The sequence below is a fragment of the Rhinopithecus bieti genome, unplaced genomic scaffold, assembly GCF_001698545.2.
Source record: "Rhinopithecus bieti isolate Rb0 unplaced genomic scaffold, ASM169854v2 scaffold_38631, whole genome shotgun sequence".
NCBI lineage: Eukaryota > Metazoa > Chordata > Mammalia > Primates > Cercopithecidae > Rhinopithecus > Rhinopithecus bieti.
The window spans coordinates 1777944-1788700 of NW_016817145.1; the positions used below are offsets into that span (position 1 = coordinate 1777944).

At 39.4% G+C, this 10757-nt stretch overlaps 1 protein-coding gene across 2 annotated transcripts in view; it reads left to right on the forward strand.

The window, feature by feature from the left end:
- The first annotated feature begins 287 nt into the window (after positions 1–287).
- The window catches only part of FAM91A1 (family with sequence similarity 91 member A1), a 54869-nt gene continuing 44399 nt past the window's right edge, over positions 288–10757 (forward strand). For both annotated transcript variants that reach the window (XM_017855891.1, XM_017855892.1), the window contains exons 1-5: positions 288–625; positions 5915–5999; positions 7331–7482; positions 9444–9501; positions 10185–10252. In XM_017855891.1, coding sequence (XP_017711380.1) covers positions 290–625; positions 5915–5999; positions 7331–7482; positions 9444–9501; positions 10185–10252 — 699 coding nt within the window. In that variant the 5' untranslated portion in view covers positions 288–289. The remainder of the gene's footprint in view (positions 626–5914; positions 6000–7330; positions 7483–9443; positions 9502–10184; positions 10253–10757) is intronic.

Consider the following 10757-nt stretch of genomic DNA (forward strand, 5'->3'; position numbering starts at 1 on the left):
CAGGTCGCTTTTCTCTGAAAACCGACCCCAGTGCCTCCGGCTTCACAATTTGAGGAAACTGGGTCATCAGCAACGGCAACGCAAACCCAAGCGACTATCGCCGTTCACTCAGAGACTGAAACCGGGAGACGAAGCGCGCCGGCGCGAGGAGAGGCGCTCACCCGCGCACCTCCGGGTACCTCATCGTCGCCCCGCCCCGCAGCCAGTAGAGGGCGTGGCTAGAGGGCGTGACTAGAGGCCAGTCCGCGACCCGCCCCTCCGGCCGCGCGCCAGCGGGCGGAAGTGACGTATGTCCAGAGCCATTTCCGGCGGACCGAAACTAGGAAGAAACTTGGAGCTGTTCAGGCGACCCAGCCTCCCCATCGCTGCTGCTGTTGTGTTCTGTTGGCCCGGGCCGCACAGAACGGTGGGGAGCCTAGGCCATGGGGCAGCCTGGGCCTTCTGCAGTGTGAGGCACGGGGCCTCCCGCGGCGCTCCGCTGACAGGCTGCGGGCGGGCAGGCGGGAGGCGTAGTGTGGGTCGCGGTCGCGGCCCCCGCCGCGGCCACGGCATCATGAACATAGACGTGGAGTTCCACATCCGGCACAACTACCCCTGGAACAAGTTGCCGGCCAACGTGAGACAGGTACGGCCGGAACCTGGGACTGGGACCCTGACGGGTTCGGCCCGCCCAGCGGTCACCTGCTTGCCTTGCTCGTGGGGCCCGAGCGGGCTGCTCCCGGCTGACTCCCTTCCTTTACCCCTCCGTGGTCTTGGGGAGACAGACCCTCAGCTCAGGGCGTGGAGGGGACGGCTGTGGGACCACAGGGCCAGGACGGTGCCGTTGTGTTGGTTGATAGCATGGTGTCCACAGGACTCGACTGACGCCTTTGCCAGCAGCCTCCATTCAGCCGGGCACCTGCGATAGAGATTTTAAACACGGTCCTTGACCTCCAAAATTTCAGGATGGTGGAAAAGGGATGGGAAACAAACGAATACGATACAGGATGATAGCAGCTCACACACACCTCCGTTGTAGTGTATGTGAGAGCAAAGGGAGGGAGAAATTATCCTGGGAGAGTTGGAAGAATTTGTAAGGCAGGCACTTAAATTGGGCCTTGGAGGACGAATAAGAGTTAAATAAGAGGGAATAAAGATTTTTCCAGTGGGGAGGGAAAGTCATTTTACAAAGTTTGTATGAGTGAAAGAACATGTCTCATGAGTAGCAAGTGACTGTATCACCAGAGTTTGGATTGATATGTTTGGAGTTGAAGTTTTTTGAGTGCGTGGGGCTGGTAGCAGATGAGCTTGGGAAAGTGGTCAGGGCCAGATTTTGAAGGGGCTCGTGTGCTTTGTTTTGTTGGACTTTATCCTCCAGACAAGATAGGTTTATCAGAGGTGTTTCAACAAGAATGACATGAGGTTTTTGAAAGTTAATGCTCGATTTTTTTTTAGTCTGTTTTACTCAGTTGTTTAATAGATATTTATTGAGCACCTACTAGGTGCTGTGTGTTGCTCTAGGTGCAGGCAATTTGCAACAGTCAACAAGACAAAGACTGCCTTCATGGAGCTTACATTTTACTAAAGAAAGATAGACGTAAACAAATAAATGAATAAATACGTAACATAGCAGGTGGTTTTAAGTCTTACAAAAGTAGTGATATGGGCTACAGATAAGGCACTGCTGCTCTGGTCGTAGATTGACCTTCACATTATACGTGGTCGAGAGTGAAATTCAGTTTTCTGTTGGCGCTCGGCAGTGGCATTTTTGGGAAGTTTGGAATGGTGGTAGTGATAGTATATAAGGATTATTTATTTATTTATATTTATTATTATTATTATTATTTTGAGACAGAGTCTCCTTCTGTTGCCCAGGCTGGAGTGCAGTGGTGTGATCTCCGCTCACTGCAAACTCTGCATCTCCGGTTCAAGCGATTCTCCTGCCTCAGCCTCCCGAGTAGCTGGTACTACAGGTGCGCGCCACCACGCCCAGCTAATTTTTGTATTTTTGGTGGAGACGGGGTTTCACCATGTTGGCCAGGCTGGTCTCAATATCTTGACCTCGTGATCCACCCGTCTCGAAAGTGATGGCCTTCGAAAGTGATGGGATTACAGGCGTGAGCCACAGTGCCAAGCTGGTGTAAGGATTATTATAGTTTAGTTTAGTTTGCTCGCTTCCTCTCTTGGGGGTGTAGTGCCAGGAGGTGAATATTAAGGTTCTGGTCATGCATCATGTGGCCAAGAAAATGCTTTCACTTTAATATAGCAAAAAGCAAGAAAGATAAATTTAAAGAACTTGAATTCTTGGGTGTCAGTGGCTGCCCGTGTAGCTTTTATCTTTAACTGAGAGAACAAAGCTCTAAACCTGAAGGAATAAATATCTTTTGTTAATCTTGAATAAAGGCTTTAAAGGACACTTTTGTACTTTAGGGTTTTGTGGCAAATCCAAAGACACAAGAAGAACAAACAATTCTTCTTTTCTTTGTTTCTGTTTTTTCTGTACTCTTCATCAGAATTAATGTAGCATACTGGAAGAAAGGTGAGTGATGAGGTTGTATCCAACATGAATATTTGACTTTAATTAGTATTGGCAAAAGAGTTTCTAAAACGTAGTCATGACTATTTAAAAATAATCACAGGACAGTTAAATTAGGTCTAAATGTGAAATTAAGTGTGTTTTTGTTTTTAAGGTCACTTGAAACAGTGGCTATTTTAGCTTAGGATAAGGTTGGCCGTTTGTAGATGTTGCAAAACCCGTCCGTACAAGTTTACTTCCAAGGACCTTTTGTAGTCTAATCACTGTTTCCCTAGGCTGAGCTCCATCTGAGATTACTGTATCAGCCTTCTCTCTGGTCTCTTGCTCTTAGAATAGGACTTTCTCCTGCATTCTTCATGCTATTCTGGGGTTGAGGCTTCTGAAATGCAAACCCAACCTTATTACTGCCTGTCTCCTTTATATTGCTTATATTAATAGCTTATTTTGATTCTCACTCAGATACTGCTCCTGGGAGGTTTCCCTGACCTAAATCTGTGGTGGTTGCCCCTAGGCTATCTTACCATTGCATTGTATTCCTCACCCATTAGAGCTTACCCCACTGTGGTGCATTTTCTGGTTACAATGCTGGCTTTGCTTTTGTACCTTGAGCACCTCTCACATACTTGGCTTTTAGTAAGTATTTGTGGCTGAGCACCTAAAGCTCAGTCAGTTTAAACTTGGGCAATATTCCTTGTATGGAAAGAATTTGTCTTTTGGCATGATAGATTTTTAGATACTTTGATGTCATTTCCAGTAAGTTTTGATGGGTTTACTTTGGAAATGACTCATTTTCCAGTTCTGTAACCTGGGGACAGGTGATTTAGATTTTTAAAAAATGTATTTTAAGCTAATTCATTTTTATGTGGATGAGAGGACATTTTAAAAAACGTGGTATGGGTCATGATAGACTTTTAAAAAATACATTAAAAATTGTGGATGGGGCCATTATATCAGGATTTTTTCTGTAGTTTACCAATGTCATGTATTCTTTATTCAAGATAATTAATAGTCCTTTTATTTTAAGGGAAATCTTGTAATAAGATTCTGTATCATCCAAGAAGGGTCAGTTTTAAAAATTTTTTGATGGGGCTCGGGGGTGTACTTGGGGCTGTATATGCTGGGATTGGAGTCTGTAGGAGCAAAGTTTTCAGAAAATCTTTGTGCTTTTAGCATAATCTGTGATGGGTGCTTTAGAGCTAGTGTCTTATTCTTACCTCGCAGTTTCATCTGATGTAGTTCCTTTTATATGCAGCCCAGCTTCATTTGTCAGACCTGATCAGTATTTCTGCAGGGCTAGAGTTGTCTCAGGGTAAAATGCCTTTTTTTTTCTTCCTTTTAAAAAGTTACCTTCTCTAGTGGCAACAGTGTTTTAAAATTTGAATGGTGGGAGATGTGGGGTAGGAGTAGGAGGGGAGCCCAAGAATCTCAGAATAAAGCAATTTATATTACATACTTGGCTAGTGAAGAATAAAGCCAACTTTTAATGTGGGTTTTAGAAATTTGTGTTCACTCGTGTATTAATTGATACGTTCAGGATCAGTCATTGCTTAATGCTGAAAGCCAAAGCTTACAAATTTGATAGGTAGTGTATTAAGAGACTTATTTTGAAACAGAAGAGCAAAACCTCAGGTTAGATTTTAGCAAAATTGTGTGCTTGTGTGAGTATGCATGTGTATTTGTGTTCCCTGAGAAAGAGACTTTCATTTAGTAGTAGAGACAGAGAAAACCTTTAAAAGTGTGCTATTTTGAATCCTCTAAATATTGTCAGTACAACGATCCTGGCATTGATGCTACAAAGAGGATGGTAGAGTGTTTTCTCTACAATGAGATCTACTCTTAACCCCTTATAATGTTAAGACAGATGAAAATAAGATAAGCACATACATTCTGGTTCTACTGTGAGTTCTGGCTTAGCCTGTGATAAACTAAGCTAGATGCAGGAAGAAAGCTCACCCTTGAACAACATGGGGTTAGGGGTGCTGCACCCCTGTGCAGTTGAAAATCCATGTATAACTTTTGACTTTCCCAAAACTTAACTACTAATAGCCTATACTGTTGACTGGAAGCCTCAGCCATAACACAGTTGATGAACACATATTTTGTATGTTGTATATGTTGTTAATATATGTTCTAATGTAATAAAATAAGCTAGAGAAAAGAAAAGGCTGTTATGAAAATCATAATATTTTCTAGTCATTAAGAGGAGATGGCTCATCATGGAGGTCTTCATCCTTGTCTTCACATCAAGTAGGCTGAGGAGGAGGAAATACAGGAAGTATTGGTCTTGCTGTTCAGGGTGGCAGAGGAGGAAGAAAATCCCAGTGTAAATGGACCTATGCAGTTCAAACCCATGTTGTCCAAGGGCCACCCGCACATAATTGTACAGTTAAAATGTGACACATCATATTCCATTTTCCTTAAAATATTACCTACAAATGGGTCCAGTTATGGGTCACTTTACTTAGATGTGAGTTTCATCTGTCTTATTGTGAAGATTGCCTTAAGTGAAAGATGTAGGGACCTTCTTTGGTTTTGGCTTACCTATGAGTAAGAAATATGATGAACTAAATCCTCTGATCTTTCTGTCATTGCTTTCCTAAGATGTCTAATTTCATTTTATAGCATGTTGGAAAGACCATACCTAGAAATTAGAAGGGGGATAGCAGTCATATATTAAATTAAGTTTATGGTCTCACAATGAATAGTACATATACACGGTGAATAATACACAGTGAATAATAATGTTAACTATAATCAGGCAAACTTGTTTGCTTTCATGAACACTGCAACAAAACACTAAGTGCATAACTAGAAAGACTTTAGCTTATTAAAAATAGATCAGAATTCTAAAATTGTCTGAATGCTTTCTAATGAGGCCAGAGGACATTGCATTTTTAAGAAACAATCTTATGTACATTTAAATGTAAATTCTCCAGAAATCCTAATCTTTAATAATTATAACCCTCAGTTACAAACAATTAGCAAAGAGGGATGTATCTGTCCTTAGTTGCCATTCTTAAATTTAAATAAATGTAGGGGCAGGAAACCATCTATCTGTCCACTTAACATAGCAGTCAGGAAGGAAATCTTTATAAGCAGAACTTAGCTCTGTATTAACTAAAGTGAAGTTATACTCACCTACTGGTTTTTATTTGATATTAAATACTTAGGATAATTTTAGTAAACTCTTGAAGGCAGACTGAAAATACGTTACATTTTTGCTCTGAATACTGTAGCAGGAAAGGTAGTATAATAATATTTAAGAAAATATTTTTTATTTAATTCTGGAAATTAGAGATGCCAGGATAAAACTGGGGTCGTGGTTTTAAAATGCTATGGGAAAATAGTACTATTGTTCAGTTTGGAAGTTGTTTAAAATCTTTCTGAAATTTCTTCTAGAGTCTTGGAAATTCGCAGAGAGAATATGAAAAGCAGGTTGTCCTGTACAGTATCCGCAATCAGTTACGATATAGAAATAACTTAGGTAAGTAGAGGCATGTTTATATTGGGGTGGAACTGACCATTGCTTTATCACATTCGTGAATCTTTCTTTTCAATACATATTTTGTAATACTGAAATTATTCCATGTACGGACTTTAAGAAACTCTACACTGATCCATTCCACCTAACAACAATTTATATTAGCAAGTAGATTTTTCATTCTACTTCTGATAAAAATTATTTTTAGAGTACTGTTTAAAGACTCATTTTATCTATAAAGTAATCCTAATTCAAATGTCCTCTTTTGCTTGAGGCAAGAAAATATGCCATAAAAGAAAAGTATACTAGTTCTTAGTAATTTTGACTTTGAGTTGTCTTCATAAATTTTCCAAATAATGTGAAAAACTCTTTCCATAATAATTGGGACACATTTTAAACATAGTTCATTCCATGGTTTTTTTTTCTTCTTTCTAAAAAAAAATTGTTGATCAGATTATTTTGGTTAGTCTGTTCTGTTGCTCTGGTAGTCTTTCGCTCCTGTTTGTTACTCTTATTTTAAGCATAATATTTCTGATATTGTTTTTTTCCTGAACATTTTCCCATGAAAGTCAGAGGGTTTTTACATGTAAAAATGAAAAAAACAGCACATAATTTAAAAAATAGATTTGACTTCATTGAAAACTAAGCATTCAGTTTGTTTTTGGGGCTGTCTTGTAAAGTAAATAGAATACAATCAGGCGGGCGCGGTGGCTCAAGCTGTAATCCCAGCACTTTGGGAGGCCGATACGGAGCGGGGATCATGAGGTTCAGGTATCGAGACCATCCTGGCTAATACGGTTGAAACCCCATCTCTCACTAAAAAATACAACACCACATAGCGGGCGACGATGGCCGGCCAGCGACCTAGTGAGTCCCAGCTACTCAGGTCCCTAGGCTGAGGACAGGACGCATGAATGGCGTGAAACCGGGAGCGGAGCTTGCAGTGAGCTGAGAGCCGGCCACTGCACTCCAGCCTGGGCGCAGGCAAGACTCCATCTCAAAAAAAAAAAAAAAAAAAAAAGAATACAATTCAATTAACCTTCTGTTTTGTACCTTTTGGGTGGGGCATGCTGGTAGTTCCCTGCTTGTTTTCTCATTTGGCAAGAATTATTCTCTACTAATCTGTCCTATTACACATTTTACTTCTATACTCTAAAATCTATTTCATGTGATACAATTGTTTCTTTGTTCCAACTTAGAATATTTTGTTTGTTCTCTTGTAACTTACATACTTTTCTTTTAAATTACTGTTGGTTGGTAAAGTATTTATAGTTAATATATAACTGTAAGAAACCTGAAAAAAAAAAACTGGACAATTTCCCTCTTTTCTGCAGTTAAACATGTCAAGAAAGATGAACGCAGATACTATGAGGAACTGCTAAAGTACAGCCGAGATCATCTCATGCTGTACCCTTACCATCTATCGGATATTATGGTGAAGGGCTTGAGGATAACACCATTTTCATATTATACTGGGATTATGGAGGTGAGTTTATAGTGTGGGTGAACCATTGGGAATGGGATGGGACTACATGTCTGAGACTTTTTCAGGTGTGCACCAGCTCTTCAGCTGTCATCTACAGTGGACACTCTTTCTAAACTATAAGTGTAAAAAGGACTATTGGTGGCAAGTTAACTGTTTGAGCCACGCTGTACAAGTACTTATCCTTATTGATATTTTTACATTGGGAAGGTGTCTGCTTCTATTCTGGTTCTTGAAGGTGCTGTTGACCCTTTGTGCTGTTGTAGCACTGATCAGTCATTTATATTAGCAGAATCTGTGTAAAATTTACTGCTTTTTAAAACATGATTAAGGTTGAAAATGTGGGTGACAGAATTGAACATTAGGCTCTGAGAAAATTAATGTATTTAGGCCAGCCAGGTGCAGTGGCTCAAGCCTGTAATCCGAGCACTTTGGGAGGCCAAGGTGGGTGGATCACAAGGTCAGAAGATCAAGACTACCTGGCCAACATAGTGAACCTCATCTCTACTAAAAGTACAAAAATTAGCCAGCCGTGGTGGTGTGCACCTGTAATCCCAGCTGCTTGGGAGGCTGAGGTGGGAGAATCGCTTGAACCTGGGAGATAGAGGTTGCAGTGAGCCGAGATAGTGCCACTGCACTCCATCCCAGGTGACAGAGCGAGACTCTGTCTCAAAAAAAAAAAAAAGAAAATTAATATATTTACGTATTCACTAACTGTCTGACAAATGAATGATGACATAGTCCCAATATTATATAATACAGGTACCAGAAAAGAGAAATATGTTAGTAGTCTTGGTTGTTAATCTCTTTCTATAATTACTAACTTTTAGTTTTTAGCCTTTTTCCAAAGACAGCTTTTAGGCTAGTATTGGATAACTTTAATACTAGTTGTATACTGTTTTCAAGTGAGCTTTATGAAAGATTGGCAGTATTTATTTAGTATTCATTTGCTCTTTATTTATGTTTGAGTGCTCCTGTTTGGGGCTCACTAGCCACTTGAAGAGCAGAGAGGAGCCTAGAACTAAAGGAGTTGGGAACCTATGGTAACATGAGGTTAGCCCCGCTTATGATGTGTCCTTTGCTGTTCGCTCCATTCGCTTATCTACAAAAGCCCCTCCTTTGTGGGCTGCTTCTGCAGTTCCATGCATCCCTTGTTCCTCTTTTGGAGGAAATACTAGAGGAAAGCGAGAGGCCCGATAGCCCAGGTACCTTAGTGAAGAACCAGGGTAGCACAATGAAGGGGACAGCTAATCAGGAAGTAGAATAGTTACTGCTGTCTCTGTATTTTTCTAGTGTAGTCCACACATTTGGAAGCTAAAATAGGTGGAGTTTTTGTTTCATTTACCAGCTTTCGTTTCAGTTACATCCACATGGTTGCTGCATTCTGGTTTCTGTTCTTATATCATTGGGTATAGTTCCTGGGTTGAAAATGGGCCTTGTCGCCACAGGAAGCAGGGGTTTGTTATTGGAGAAACAGATTGGAGTAGAAAAAGCTGGATACAAAGTTTAAGTCTTCTACGAATTGGGACTTACAGGATCAAAGGCCACTAAGTGGTTACAGTCTTTATTGGTAGTGCATGTTGATGGAGCTGTGGCACATTATTTGGCTGTCTCTCATGGTGTGGATCTAGGATCAGGTATGAAATGTGGAGAGGCTGGAACCCTGAGCTCTAGTAGAGGTATTACTTACATAGCTTCCACAGGGCAGAGGTTATGGGGCAGCTGTCTGGGATTCGTAGAGAGCCTCGTAAGAAACCCAGACCCGAAAATCTGCCCTTTAATTACCAGGTTGGGAACGTGTGGAAAGTGCCACAGGGTGGCATGTATGCTCTAGGTAGCCAAACTATGATCTCACTGCTTCCTGTAATAATCATTGTTATTGGCTATAATAATATTGTAGTTATACACATTTTTATTTAAGGACATTTTAGATTTCAAATTAAAAATTTTTTTCTTTTTAAAAGGATATTATGAACAGTGAGAAAAGTTATGATTCATTGCCCAATTTTACTGCTGCTGACTGTAAGTATTTAATTGTGCTGAAGAAGGTAATGTTTAGGTTGTGTCTTTGTGCATCCTGTCATCTGTTAATATTGTAATGTGTGTTTGTAACCTGAAATATGTGAAAAATGAAAACAGTAAGCAACATAATTAGTGGGAATTTTATCAGATGATACCAGACGCATGTGTAAGATTTACTCTAAATGTCTAAGAGAGGAATATTTGAGAGTGGTAGAATCAGAAAAATAGGACTAATCTATATATTTCCAGAGAATGAAGTTCTTTCTGATACTTGGGCTGTGTGTGTATTAAATGTGGGAGGAAAACTTGTACACAGTATTTTGCAAGTCAGTTTTAGTAACTTGCTGCTGTTTTATTATGCTTACATTGGCAAAGTGTGTATTTTGAATGTGTCATAATTCTGTTGTTTAAGAAGCTTTCGCTGAGAATTACATTTTGACTTCCTAAAATTGGCAGGACTTCTGCTTTTAAAATGTTTTATTTGTTAGAAGTGTCAGCTTGATTTCATCTCTCCCAAAGTTTAGCTTTTATGTTTTGTTTGAAGACTTCCTTTTAATTTGATATTGATATTTGATTAGTAATTGAAAGATGAACATAAGCTCAGGTTTTTCCTACAGTCACTTGTGAGCGTGTTGAGATTTCAAGATATATTAAATGTTTTTAAAGGAAAGACTTTTTTTCAGGTCTAAGGCTTCTTGGCATAGGAAGAAACCAGTATATTGATCTTATGAATCAATGTAGATCATCAAAAGTAAGTTAGTACTTTCCCTTTCTTTTTCATTGTTTTGGCCTCATCACACAGTTTGATTAGTTTTTGTAAGCGGTAGAAATAATGAATTGTTTGTCTTTGACCAAATAAAATGTACTTAACACAGAAACAATACAAAAGAACTCCTCAGTATTCTCCAGGTTATAGCTTAAATGATTATTTAAAATTTTTAATGCATAAAACATTTATTTTTAAAAATTATTTTTATTCTCTTAGTCTTTTTATTTGCTCATTCTACTTGTAGAGTTCACTTAATGGGTGAAATAAGTGTTCGCATTTTCAAATGCAGTTTTCACTGCTTGAGTTTCGCTTGAGTTTCTGGAAGTAAATCTGGATTTAACAATTAGTGTTTTGAAATAATTTATTTTGAAACAATTTAAGAATGACTTTCTTCATACAATATGTTAATATCTAGAATTATTAAGATTTTAAAACATGAAGGTTTAAGAAGATATTTATTTAGTCCATTACAAACAATGATATGATT